Below are 14,706 nucleotides of genomic sequence, written 5' to 3'. Positions count from 1 at the left end.
GAGTTTAAGTCTATAATGAATTGAATCGAAGTGTGGAACCCAGTCCAAAAAGTTGCTTTTTAACAGACTAGTCATTGAAGACTGAGTTAAGCTAAGGTTCAACCAGTTATATCATTTTAACATTTAGATTTTTATTATTTGCATTACAGGAAACCCGAAAGATGACTATAAAGAGTAAACGAAGTGTCATGATTCTACAGAAGGAAAAAAAGATTCAGAAAAGGAATTCTGTAGTGTGTTGAAATGCAATGTGTGAACATGGGTTTATGTCAATATTCAAATGTCATTCATTTATCTCTGATGCCATTCATGTATCCCAGTACTGTGGTCCTCTGTAGCTCAGCTGGTAGAGCACGGCGCTTGTAACGCCAAGGTAGTGGGTTCGATCCCCGGGACCACCCATACACAAAAAAAAAAAAATGTATGCACGCATGACTGTAAGTCGCTTTGGATAAAAGCGTCTGCTAAATGGCATATTTATTTATATTTTTACTGTTCCATCTCATTGGTGGAGTGTCTTGGTGTTCCCCAGAAGCGATCCAGCAGTTTTATTGTGGTTGATTGCAGTGTTACCTTCTATGGTATCTATACTAATGGCATTGTCTTCCGACGGGTGGCGTCACTACTGCGCGACGCTTGTCCCTTAACCGACTGATCAGTGCCGACTGAACTGACGTAAGACAACATACTGATGGTAGATTCCCCTCCAGTGTCTTTGGATCATCTTGATTGCTGTGCGAATTTGAGAACTGGCTGAGTTGAATCAGCTGATGTTCTGGATCTGTCCAATTCATATCCGTTGGGAATTAAATGTGTTGCTGTGAATTGTAATGACAACCTGTAGGCATGTATCAGGGATGACTGCATGTAAAGCTTCAGTATTCTGAGATTCATAAATCATCCATGGAGAACAGCCTGGAATCACTGTACAGCTCCTACAAACCAGACCATCTTCAGCCTGTTATTACCCTAGTTTTATTCACTGGTAAAATATCATAAATCCCTGAATGTCAACATACAAAGGAGTTTCTTATGCGGTACCTATAGTGGTCCATCCTATCCCTGTTTTAGGGTCCTTGACACACTGCCATTAGCTCAACTATTTTGAGCTATTATCACCATCCTCTTTGTCATCCTGGACTTCATGTTATTTCATTTCATTTTACAAAGACACGTGAGATACTATCATTCATCAATTTAAAGATTGGTTTTCATCAAGATTCAAGAAAATTCTTCAAATTCCATTAGAACTAAATTCTAAAACAAGTGCTGTGTACCTCAGTTATGAATATGCCCTGAAAGTCTGGGTGAAGAGTTCATTCTGGTTTGATGGAGAGTAATTTATGATCAAGCATGTAGTTGGGGTGTGACCCATTATTGATGGTTTTAAAAACAGTGCGAGGTAACCATGTCAAAGACCATACCTGATAACATGGGAGAGAAAGGGAGCATTTAGAAACAGCACTGGCCCTGGTTATAGCCCTAAACTAACATTGTCATACAGAGGTAAGGAAACTTTCCAGTTTAGAAAACGACTAGGGGCTTGACAGTATCACCGCTACATTTAGATGGATGATTCAGTAGATGCAGTCTGTTACCCTAGAGTGCCATATTGCAAAGGGGATCCGCAATGGTGATGCTGTCATTTTTATTGAGGGTGAGCCCATTGTAAATCCCATATTTTTCAGCAGGTGGATAGTCATGACTCAAAGCAGAAGCAGACTGGAGTAGGACGAAGTCGCCTCTGGACACTAAGGTCAGTTTTGTGTTTTCCTGGTAATGGTTTAGGTTAGAGTTTGGCAGGGTAAGTTGATCTGTGTCTGGGGGGGAACGGTTAGATCTTGCTGTTCTCCAGGTGCGTGTCAATGTGTTTGATGAGGGCGTCGTCAGGGTAACCAGTGGGGAAGGTCAGCTGACACAGCGGGCAGCTCCGGGCGTCGTTCTCCTCCGTCTCCATCCACAACTGCAGGCAGCCGATCACAAAACAGCACAGGTTAGGATGCAGCCAATCACAAAACCGCACCCATTAGGATGTGTAAACACTCAACTCGAAGGTAAACGCATTGTAAATGTACTCATTGTAATGACTAAAGAGCCTGTTTTCTATTTGCACATCATGTAAGGAGGCTCTGATTATTACTGCTATTGGGATACACTACTGAGCTCTGAACTCTAGCAGCAACAACTCACATTGATGGAGGGCCAGGACTGGGCATGGTCTGCGTTCAGGTACCCTGGCAGGTGGCAGGTGAAGTTAGCCGGGCCCTTTGGGGCCAAGAAGGAGGGGCAGGGAGGAGGTTCCCGTGAGCTTACCCCCATGGCCCCCAGTGTCCTGGGAGGACTGGAGACCGGGGATGGGCACCTCCACTCCTCCTCATCGTCAGACGACTGGGGCGGGGTGACCAGTGGGGTGGGGGCCAGGGGATCCTCCAAATGACAGAAGTGGCGCCCCTTGGTGGATAAAAATGTTTTGTTTTAAAAATGTTACTCCCTAATAAAACTGTCATCCAAACAGGTGGTGGTGGTGGGTTTAAAAATGTATAAAATAAGGTTATATTATAAGTTATATTAAAATAAATATATACAAATGTGGTGTGTACCTCTGCAGCTAGAGGGAAGCCCAGCCCCAGGGCATGGTGGTGGGGACTACTGCTCAGGCTGTTTCCTCCTCCTCCTCCTCCTCCTCCTCCTCCTCCTCCTCCTCCACCACCTCCTACAGCTCCACGGGCTGAGGCCGGCCGGGGGAGCCCCACCAGGGAAACCCTGGGCGGGCGGGAGTAGGCCCCAGACTCCCCCATGTTCCTGGGCTTGGGCAGGGTGGCGACCGGGTCACGGAGCAGCCTAGGCGGGGGCCTCTGGTGGGCAGACGAGTCGGCCACCTCCGAGTAGCTGCGGCGCCCCTGGAAGCGGGCACGCAGCCGTTGGCTGGTTGGCCGGCAGGAATAGGAGGCTGTGCCGGTGGGTGAGTAAGAGAGGCCAGCGGGGGAGTAGGAAGTGTGGCCAGAAGGGGGGGAGGAAGGTGAGAGGGGAGGAGAGGGAGAGGGGTGAGGGTGGAGGCGGTCTGGGGAGGGGCGTTGGGAGGCCGGGGAGCGACGCTGGGGGGCTGGGGAGTGTCTTAGGACTGGAGGAGAGAGAATGAGATGGTTATTATAGTCCATTGGTGCCTCTGTAGCCCAGCCAGTAGAGTATGGCGCTTGCAACGGCAGGATAGTGGGTTCAATTCCCAGGACCACCAGTACGTAAAGTGTATGCACACATGACTAAGTTGCTTTGGATAAAAGCATCCGCTAAATGGCAGTTATTATTATTATTACATTAGTGTCCTTATTGGCACCCTCATCAGGCATACTGCAATTCTACATCAATATGAGCACAATCTTTAATATTCACATGTGTGTTCTACTGACCCATCTGATCGTGGGATGCCTTCCTGAGGATCTCAGTCTGTTTGACAGCCAGACCTCTCACACGACCCAGCTCCTCTGTCAGCTCAGTGTAGGCCAACGCCAGGTTCACCCTGCGAAGGAGGGACAATCATTGATCATCTTTCAATGGTAGGACTGCGTCCAAAATGGTACCCTATTTCATATATAGGGCACTACACCCAATGGGCACTGGTCAAAAGTAGTGCACTAAATAGGGAATAGTGTGCCATTTGGGACATACACTTGGTTATTCTACTGACATAGCTACATTGCAGGAGTATTAGATGGGCAGCTGTCACTCACTGTTCATCTCCTGCCTTCTTTATCCACTCCACGTCACAGTGCTCACAGGGTGTGGTCACCTCCTGCTGGACAGAGACAGACGTGTGTGTCAGTGGAGGCTGCTGAGGGGGGAACGGCTCATAATAATGGCTGAAACGGAGCAAATGGAATGCCATCAAACACATGGAAACCTTATGTTTGATGTATTTGATACCATTCCACTGATTCCGCTCCAGCTATTACCACAAGCCCATCCTCCCAATGAAGGTCCCACCAACCTCCTGTGGTGTGTGTGCCACTATCTGACCTGTCTCTGTACATCCTGCTGCAGCTCTCTGATCTCTGTCTGCAGCCTCTGTAGCTCCTCCTTCATCTCCTTCTCTCTCTGACATGCCCCCTGGGCCTGCTGCTGCGCCCCTTCTAGCTCCGCCTCCAACCGCTGCAGCTTCATGTCGGACATGGCGTCCAGACTACGAGAGCTCTGCAGGGTCGGACCCCGCCCATTCCGCTCTGTAGTAGACATCCTGGTACAGTGAGAAACATACACAGAAACACACGCCCACACTCACTCAAACATACATACACACACGCACGCACACTCACCGCGAGGCACGTCCAGACTGGTGTGTAGCTGTAGGTAATGAATGTTCTTGCTGTGCTGCTGAGCACTGAGTTTCTGCAGGGACCCCTCCCTCTGCCTCAGAGCTGACTCCAGACCACAGATACGCTCCTTATGCTGCTCTGCTAGTGTCGTCTGATAGAGAGCACACACACGTGAATGCACAGTATATACATAAACACACACACACGGATATAGGGTATATACACGTGCGCGTATGCAGGTAGCGGTACAATCTCTCTCACACACACACACACCTCTGAGGCACATTGTTGATGGAAAACTGATGGTCAAAATACTGTTTGATTTTATTTGTGATGGAAACCAAAAGGTTTGGATTTTATGTAAAGGATTCTATTTCATTATAATGCTTTAGCCCATAATAATGTCCCCTCCCCCATCGCTCTACCAGTACTACTCATGGTGTCCAGAAGGAGGCACTGTATCCTACTGTTTCTCACCATTTTGTCCAGGTCTCTCTGAACGTTACTCTTCTCCATGTGGATCTTTTCATAGGCCTGAATCACATCCTCCAGTCTCTCCTCTCGCTCTTTACTCTTCTGGAGCTGAAAGGGAGGGAAAGGTGTAGGAGAAAGGAAAATGTGTTGGATGTGCAGTTCCTCCCACCCCGCACCCTCTCTCCCATATACCTATTTTCTCCTCTCCTCCCTCTCTCCTCTCTTCTCTTCCCTCTCCCCTCTCTTCTTCTCTCCTCTCTCTCCACTCTCCTCCCTCTCCTCTGTCTCCTTCCTCTCCCCTCCCCTCTCTTCCTCCGTGTCTTACCTCCTGTGTGAGTGAGTTGACTCTCTGTTGCAGGTTGGTGGTCTCCGACTGCAGTAGGCTGGTCTCCTTGGGTTCACAGGAGCAGCACTGTAGGGTCCTCTCCTCCTCAAACTCACTGATCATAGGGAACTGAGGGAGAGGAGGAGGGGAGAGGTACAAAGATTAAATAGGGGCGAGGGAAGGATAGAGGAGGTGAATGAGATGAGTAGGTGAGAAAGAAATGCAGTAGATCAAAGGAAGACCGTGAGAATAGGACAAGGAGTGTCACAGCACAAAATATAGGAGATGAAAAAAGAAAAAGGAGATGAAAATAAGAGTACACTAGTGCATTGAGGTCAGATTATTATTAGAGGTTAGATAATAACCTTCCTCTACCGTAACCTTTTCCACTGTACTCTGGTGAGTTTCAACTGAATAATGGCCTCATACAGGTATGCCTGAATATTTCAATACTTTGAAAATCAATCCTTCCTTCCTCCTCTACTGGAAGTAACCCCTGATCTAACTCAATTACATAGGTGAAAGCACAGGTTCCATAGAATAGCTTTTACCAATTCAGTCATGTAAAATCATTGATACCTTTAAAAGGGACAGTTCGTGATTTTGGCAATGAAGCTCTATCTACTTCCCCAGAGTCAGATGAACTTGTGAATACCATTTTTATGTATCTGCATGCAGTTTGAAGAAAAAGTTGCTATCTAGCATTTGCACAATTTCTAACTAGCGTTAGCGCAATGACTGGAAGTCTATGGAAATAACTAGCACTTCCAGTCTTTGTGCTAGGCTAGTTAGCATTTTCTTGCGAAACTACCTCCATCTTCTTTCACACTGGACTCAGATACATAAAAATGGTATCCAGAGTTAATCTGACTCTGGGGAAGTAGATAAAGGGCCAAAATCCCAAACTATCCCTTTAAGGGGGGATGCCTTTAAAAAATATTCAAAAAAGGGACATTGGGACAAAGGGACATCAGTTTGTGTATACTCTCTGACCAATCAATGTCTGTGTAACCAAATGACACACTATTCCCTAAATAGTGCACTACTTTTGACCAGGCCCCATTGGGCCATAGGACTTCCCTTTAAAGTAATGCAGCATAAAGGGAATAGGGTGCCATTTGGGACATAGCCTCTGTCATGAACGGATCAGTCAACCTACCTTGACCTCATAATTCTTCAGCTTCCTCTTGATGCTGCTGTTCTCTCGCTCCAGGCTGGCCAATCGTGTCTTGATGTCATGGTAGGCGGCGGCCAGGGCGAAGTGGGAGGGGTACATGTCATCTTGGATGGGTGAGGCCGACCAGTTGACCCCCGACCCCAAGCCGCAGCCATCCTCCCTCAGCCCCTCTCCCCCGCCCAGGAGGCCCAGCTCGCCCCCGAAGAGAGACTCCATCCCTCAGGCAGGTCAGTGGCTACCTGAGGGGACACACAGGAAGAAGGAGGGTAAGTAATTAGAGCCAGTCATTCTGTAATACTAATGTTACGAACTGCAATACCCACAGTCAAAGCAGAACAATCTTTGTCTGTGTTTGATTTTTTATCAGAAAATGCTCTCTTTCCAATTAATGTGGGATTGAGACTTATAGCTGGATCTACACAAACACAACAGATTGCGTTGACACATTTAAAGTCTCAAAGTATCTTATAAAACTAGGATTTTGGAGTGAAGAACAATCACTTCAACAACAACGTCAAACCACACTGTGACTAACGTTAGTTGACTTGTAAACAGACCACAGCACCCTCTAGCATAGAATGCTAGGATAACAGGAAGGATATCACTTCATAGCAGCATAGAGGCAACAGGGCGGCTGCGCCACCCATAAGGCCTCTTCCAGTTCAGTGAACACACACTACTGTCCCCAGGCCTTCTGAGAGAACAGCAGGCTGTGGTCGTTCTGGCGCTACCCTCTCTCCGCCAGCCACTCTCCTTCTCACAGCAGGGGGCGCTAATGAGGCTCAAACGGCAGAGCGACGGGCCCTGGCGTGAGTGAGAGCCATGGTCGACGGGGCATATAAAGGGGGCGTGTGCCAACCCTGCTCAGCAGAGTCTGTCCGCAGTCTATGCTAGGCTAGACATTGCCCGCTCCATCTGCCACTGGCTAAATCTGATTGGCTGTTGCCATGGTTGCTATACCATCCCACATCCCGAAACATAAAAACCACCTTATTCCTTCTAGTGCTCCTCCTCCCCACTCAGTTGGGAAATCTGGAATCCTCAACTAAAGAAATATATAGATGCGTCATTGGGTGCTGTAGCCTGGATGTAGGCCAAACCAACTGTCACATGTACAGACAGCCAACGCTTGTGTATGTAGAAGGTTTCCCTGTCCAAAACACATTGAGGTGTCCAACACTGTAGAACTAATATAATAGTATCCATACCACTCCATATAGAACATTTATGTATCTTCCCCTGAACTATTATACCCATCCCTTCCCCTCTCCAGAAACAGACACAACACATATACATTATGCATACATCCATACATATAATCATGCTGAAATCCCCTGGCCTGCAAAGGCTGCAGGGCTGAATCATAGTCTGTTGTTACGCTCAGCTTGGCTCATGTATTTACAATTACAGGAAACCCGAGAGAGCGGTGTTCTTTTAATGTTGTTTGTTCTGCCAGCTGCATCTCTCATTTCTGATTCAACATCATTTAACATCTCCATAGCAGAGATATGAATAGATATGGAAACAGCCCAATGAAAGAAAGGCTCTCCAGCTTAGACTTCACACAAGTACCACAGTTTCAAAGTTTCTGAGTACCCACATGGTCAACATCCCTCCTATAACATCAGTATACCCCAAAAAGAAAGAGACCACTAGAAACCAATCTGGGACCTTGTTATACAAAGTCTTACCCAGCACAATTGCCCCTTCTCGGATGAATAATACTAAAAGTTGTATTGGATCGCATTGAAACTATGTTAACAGACATAAACCAGTTGCTTCCCCACCCAACCACCCTTGTCCCTGGAGTTCTGAACTGCAGCTGCCACAATGGTCCAGGTGGGCGGTACCGTTGCGTTCTGTAATGCCCACGCAACTCACCCATTGGAGACATGCCGCTTTTCGAGTTAAAGGAGCAATCTGCAATTGCAACATGCATTTTTGAACTTATAAATCAATAATATACACTCAGTGTACAAAGCATTAGGAACACCTGCTCTTTCCATGACATAGACTGACCAGGTGAAAGCTATGATCCCTTATTGATGTCACTTGTTAAATCCACTTCAATCAGTGTAGATGAAGGGGAGGAGACAGGTTAAAGAAGGATTTTTAAGCCATGAAACAATTGAGACATGGATTGTGTGTGTGCCATTCAGAGGGTGAATGGGCAAGACAAAATATTTTAAGTGCCTTTGAACGGGGTATGGTAGTAGGTGCCAGGTGCACTGGTTTGAGTGTGTCAAGAACTGCAACGCTGCTGGGTTTTTCACACCCAACAGTTTCCCGTGTGTATCAAGAATGGTCCACCACCCAAAGGACATTCAGCCAACTTGGCACAATTGTGGGAAGCATTGGCGTCAACATGGGCCAGCATCCCTGTTGAATGCTTTCGACACCTTGTAGAGCATGCCCCAATTAATTGAGGCTGTTCTGAGGGAAAAAGGGGGTGCAACTCAATATTAGGAAGGTGTTCCTAATGTTTTGTGCACTCAGTGTATACCCATTGATTCTTGAAGGGACAGCTGCGTGGGTGCAAGACTGATGACAACTGGAGTAATGAGTTGGTTAGATCTACTGTACACCAGAGCATTACAATAACGTCTGTTATGAATGTGGTTTTGTTGGTTGTTCAGGTTTTTAACTGAGGCAGGAGCAAAGAGTTGTTTATAATACAGAATATCAAAACACTTGACAGTCAGGGATGCCCAAACTGTTCTGTGGACCCATCCATCATGTATGTGCTTACATGTGGTTTGTGGCTCTATGCATGTGAAACTATTTAAATATCCACCTCTAACAATTTTCCTCTTTTCTAAGTCTCCTTTGGTTGCATGTGGTTTTTATATCTACCTCGACTGTATCCTAGCCTAAAGACAGTTTATACTTCTGCCGAGAAGGGTCAAGCATCGTTCCTTTACTAACACCTACACACACACCCACACATGCATCCACTCACTGACACACACACACACACACACACAGTACACACACACACACGCACACACATGCATTTACTAACACCTACACACACACCCACACATGCATCAACTCACTGACTCACACACACACACACACACGTCCTCTCTCTGTTGAGAAAGCAGAGGACAAAGTAGCAACAGTGAAACAGGAGCTGCTAGCGAGCCCATTCACCCCAGGGCCAATCAGAACAAGCCCATATGTCAACGTCACATGGCTAATTCATATTTTAATGTTCCGGATATCAGCCAGAATGGATGCCCCGAGCAAACACTAGCTCAATGTACTGTAGCGATTCAATATGCTTCTACGCTTTGGTTCAGTGTTAGTTTAGCACTATGATTCTGTAAGCTAGCTACACGAGCGAGCCAGAACGGCTCATAGGAGCAGGAGCCTATCTCCTGTTTCTGTAGCGTGAGGCAGCTTGATGTACAAGTACACCCCCCAGACAGGGCGCTAGTCTATCGCAGGGCCTTACCCCCAATCTATCTCCTTAATGCTGAGTGCCATGCAGACGCAGAGATCGGGTCCTATTTTTACACTCTAACCACAAGGCCAGTGAGTTGGTCTTCAGGTAGGGCTGCACGTAATCCCCAGAAGAACATTGAACTCTGCTCTAGTAAATTGGTTATATCCTTGCTGCTTATAATCTTGTACTTTATAGATGGATAGCTGCATACAGCATAATGGCCACTTCAGTGTATGTAGAATTTTACCAAAGGTTGACACTTAAAAAGGTACATGACTGGCACTGGACACTTTAAAGATAGAATCCTTAATTGAAACAATAACAAAGCAGTTACCCCACCTCTGATTTGTTAAAAAGCTGATGGATGGGCCTGGAGGAATGTAACCACTATCAAATTCATACACAGAGCTATGGATGCAAGTACTGACCATCCATGATATCAAAATTATAGTTTTAACCAAGTTTTGAGGATATAGAGTGTTTGTTTACATTTACATTGTTTACAAACATTGGAGTAAAACAAGCTTATATTTGGGGTTCTGATGGGGTACGACAGTTGAACTAAGCTCATGAGGCATTTATAAGTTATATTCTTCAAGAATCAATGGGTATATATCATGAATTTATAAGTCCAAAAATGGATGTATCAACTAACTTTAAAGGTAATTTCCGATTGAGCCGACATCTGCAGCATTTACCATGAATGCAGTCGCCGCGAACGCAGAAACATTGCCTTTAAATTTGTAGCGCACTGTAGCGCAGGACTTCAGCGCTACGGATTGAATCGAGCCCTTAGAATGTGCATGGACCTTGCAAAGACAAGCCAATGGAAGGAAAACAATATGTCTTAAGAAAGGAATGTATTGCCTAATTTAGAATATAATGTGAGGAAGGGATGAGAGGAGAAAGAGATGAAGCAAAAAAAAGGAGAGGGGGAGGAAGAGGACGGAGGGATAGAGGGTGTCCTTGAGGATTGGCACCGTCCTATATGCGAGGGGAGAACTGATGCCAGTACTCGGGGGAGGCGTCACACACATACACACGGTCAACAGCTTAAATAGATGTTGCCTATGCACTTTGCGAGTGGGAGATGGATAACTTAGTTCTGACAGGACAGAAAAACAGAGAGAGAAAGAGAGAGACAGAGGGGGTCGAGAGAGAGTCATATCCCAGAGCTGTCCCAGTGGGGTACAGTGAGCCAGCGACCTACTCCACAGTAGCACTGTGCAGAAAAGCATCTATACGTCAGATACACACACGCACGCACACACACACACACACTGGTGATGTACCGAAAGCCACCAATGGAAAGGGTGGGAAGGGGAAAACAGTTTGAGTCCTAACCTTTCCCATCAACCTTCACATTACACCAAGCCCCAATTGAATGCCGTGCTCCAAACTAAATAAACCCAATACAATCATACAGCCAAAAGGCACAACAAATAATGTAGCATTAGGGCATTGTTTCACATGGCTGGCTGTTGATAACAGGGTGTAATTGGTGGTGGGTGAGGTGTCTCACCTCCACATAACATAGGTTGTATTCCAAATGGCACCCTTTTCACTATATAGTGCACTACTTTTGACCAGAGCCCTAGTCAAAGGTAGTGCACTATAAAGGGAATATGGTGCCATTTGGAACACACACCCTTAACCTCTCTTACAGTAAACCTGGTGGAACATGTTACATAATAGACTACATTATAATCATTATCACTGTCAACGGCCCACAAGCATGCTTAATCATGCCTCAAGTGCTGTACAGGCCTATCTGTACTGTCTTCTCCAGTAATGGATTTGACTTACACACTGAAAAGCAATGGGTGACAATGCATTCAGAAAGCTGTAGGTTTGAAAGATCAATGTTCAATATCACTATGTGCACATGTTTAAATCATCATTGTGGTATTGTTGCTGCTGGAATGGAAGGTTTTAATGGTCAGAGAACAGAAGGTTCCAAATAGCCTACTTTTACATTTACATTTACATTTTAGTCATTTAGCAGACGCTCTTGTCCAGAGCGACTTACAGTTAGTGAATACATATTTTTTTATACTGGCCCCCCGTGGGAATCGAACCCACAATCGAACCTATCAACTGAGCTACATCCCTGCCGGCCATTCCCTCCCCTACCCTGGACGACGCTGGGCCAATTGTGCGCCGCCCATGAGTCTCCCGGTCGCGGCCGGCTGCGACAGAGCCTGGATTCGAACCAGGATCTCTAGTGGCACAGTTAGCACTGCGATGCAGTGCCTTAGACCACTGCGCCACTCAGGAGTACTTGATTCCAGGTGGGACAGTAAGTGATGTTAGACCTTAAGCAAGACACCAGACATTTAACCTTGAACGTTTCCATAAACAGCTGTATCAAAATACATAATTGAAATCCATCGAATAAATGAATGGGCCTACAAAAATCAAGCCATTACTTTTAGTCAAACCTGATTTCTTACTAAAATAGACTTAAGAAGATTAGCATAACCTTTACTAGTATCATAACTGAGTAAAACTTTCATACCGAGACGTCACTCTCCAATTCACCAGTACCCCCAGATACTGTAGTTACCGGTAGGCTATGCCCAGAAGCCGAATGTCAAGCATCTGGAGATGCTATTCGCTGCGGGTTCGGTTAGCTGTTCCTCTCGCTAACAGCCTCTGACTGTTTCGCTGGGTGGATTAATGGACAGTCAATTACCCGCGGTGGCCGGTGAGCCGCGCTTTTGCACCATGCACAGAAGGATCGATTACTCTGATTTAACGGATTCTGTCTGTTTGTTTCCACAAATGCACGTCCAGCTGTATTTGTTAATGGCACATATACGATGGTTATGGTCTGTCATAGTAGGGACATTTCAATGTAAAAACAGGACAACTTAGGTCATTGAAAGACCTACGCATGGTGTTTACATAACTGAACAAAAATGTCAAGCATCATGTTTGATCAAGGACATTTTCATTTTAATAAACTTCCGTTGACCTACCTGTGTATAATGCATTTAGTGCCTGTTATCATAGTGGTGGTTCATAGTAATAGTTACCAAGGTAACTTCGTTATCAGCATGTAGGCTACGTTTGTATTTCTAAATAAATGTATAAGTGAGACAACCATTTTGGTCTGAAGCATTGTCAACATGAGCATTCAGTCCACTAGCAAGTGAACAGCGCAAGTTTGTCTACGCTGCTAAACCAGTCCGGAACTGTCCAATGTACCGTAGTGCCCATCTCTCAAAGCCACATGCATCAACATTAGGACAATAATATAGTTATGTCAAGACAGTTACCAAAACACAACAATTAATCACGTGCATGAATATCTCCGTTAGCAACAACCACGTCGTATGCTATTCGTGGTTGTGTAGACTACACTTTTCCTGTGATTACTCACAATAGAGCATCTATATCGTTTCTCTCCTTGCGGCAAGACACTAGTGCTCGTTGCCATTCTCACGCTGTAGTGCAATAAGTAGCTAGCCTAGTCTACAACATGGCTGTATACAGCGACGCTGCTCTCTCCATCTCGCCCAACGAAAACAATGAACTCGCGCTTTGCCCTTCCTCGTCATATCTTGCTCTTTTTTTAAATAACAAATAAATAAATAAAACGTTGCCGTGAGCGTTTCTTAACACCTGTTTAATTAAAAAAAGACTCTACAAAGGTACAACAATTAACACTGTCAAACAAATACCACGATATACTTACGTTTCCTCGTGAGATGCTGTGAAAAACCCATTGCGAGAAAGGGGGTCAAAACGCCACCGTTCATTTGCGGTTTACATCGACAATGGTTGGATTGTGGATCCTTGTGACGCCCCCACCCCTCTTTACACTCCCATTCTGTGATGAACCGAGCAGTTTTTACCAATGGAAGACGGTGAAATGGGTTGGAGGGGCGTTCAGATATGGCTAAGGAGTAGCACATCATAAGATCACCGACATTTGAGAGTTTATGGTCAAGAATATAACAAGATGATAGGAAACAATAAGCACGACATCCACATATAATATAGATAGTGTTCAATTGTTACATTCTTCGCCTCATGGATCTCTTTGCGTCCCTGGTTGCATAACTGCCTGCATCAGAAAAACAATATATATATATATATATATATATATATATATATATATATATATATATATTCTGACACAAAGTGCTGACGTCGAAGCTTTATTAGATTGTTGTATAAATAGATTGATGATTCATTTTATCTCAATTATGGCAAAGAATTTGAATGCTGTCCCCATTGAGTGATGGAGCTTGCTTCTTTTTATGAGAATAAATTCTCTCTGATCCAGATCTGCAAAGTTATGAGGTTTTGAAATGAAAGGGGTTCTGGACCTTCTTTGTGTGTCAACTGTGCGAAAAATAGATATGGACTTTTGTAGAAAATGTATTACATGCTACAGTGTCCCTAATGTATCTGCTCACAGGGAATAAATCAATTGGAACTTCTAACAGAATGCAACCATTGCAGATGGTGGCTTTTGTTGACTGCACAGTGTTGCCATGGTCTGTCGACTGGTTTCCCTACCACCTCTCAGACTCCATTCATCCATTCAGGCCATAGATCACCTTGACTTAATCTCTCTCTCTCTCTCTCTCTCTCTCTCTCTCTCTCTCTCTCTCTCTCTCTCTGTCTCTCTCTGTCTCTCTCAATTTCAATTTAAGGGCTTTATTGGCATGGGAAACGTGTGTTAACATTGCCAAAGCAAGTGAAGTAGATAGTAAACAAAAGTGAAATAAACAATAAATATTAACAGTAAACATTACACTCAGAAGTTTCAAAAGAATAAAGACATTTCAAATGTCATATTATCTGTCTCTCTCTCTCTGTCTCTCTCTCTGTCTCTCCCAGCCGCCAGCACTACAAAGTTTCAGCCGCTCAGTGGTATATGTCCTGCATGCGAAATATAATATAGCCAGCAGATGGCGACCTTGTTTTATCCACTGAACAAAAACATAAACGCAACATG

General features: G+C 45.1%; 1 protein-coding gene across 1 annotated transcript; it reads right to left on the bottom strand.

The window, feature by feature from the left end:
• Positions 1-118: 118 nt before the first annotated feature.
• LOC311147274 (TANK-binding kinase 1-binding protein 1-like) lies at positions 119-13,583 on the bottom strand. The gene is made up of 11 exons (XM_084183951.1): positions 13,435-13,583; positions 6,269-6,525; positions 5,110-5,238; positions 4,788-4,892; positions 4,311-4,461; positions 4,015-4,217; positions 3,729-3,790; positions 3,408-3,517; positions 2,601-3,121; positions 2,191-2,451; positions 119-1,963 (listed from the first exon to the last, which is right to left on the bottom strand). The coding sequence occupies exons 2-11, from the start codon at positions 6,500-6,502 to the stop codon at positions 1,835-1,837; spliced, it is 1,905 nt and encodes a 634-aa protein (XP_084040077.1). The 5' UTR covers positions 6,503-6,525; positions 13,435-13,583; the 3' UTR covers positions 119-1,834.
• Positions 13,584-14,706: the final 1,123 nt, after the last annotated feature.

The sequence above is a fragment of the Coregonus lavaretus genome (genome assembly GCF_964263955.1).
Source record: "Coregonus lavaretus genome assembly, chromosome: 2".
Classification (NCBI taxonomy): Eukaryota; Metazoa; Chordata; class Actinopteri; order Salmoniformes; family Salmonidae; genus Coregonus; species Coregonus lavaretus.
This window is presented reverse-complemented; position numbering and strand designations above follow the sequence as displayed.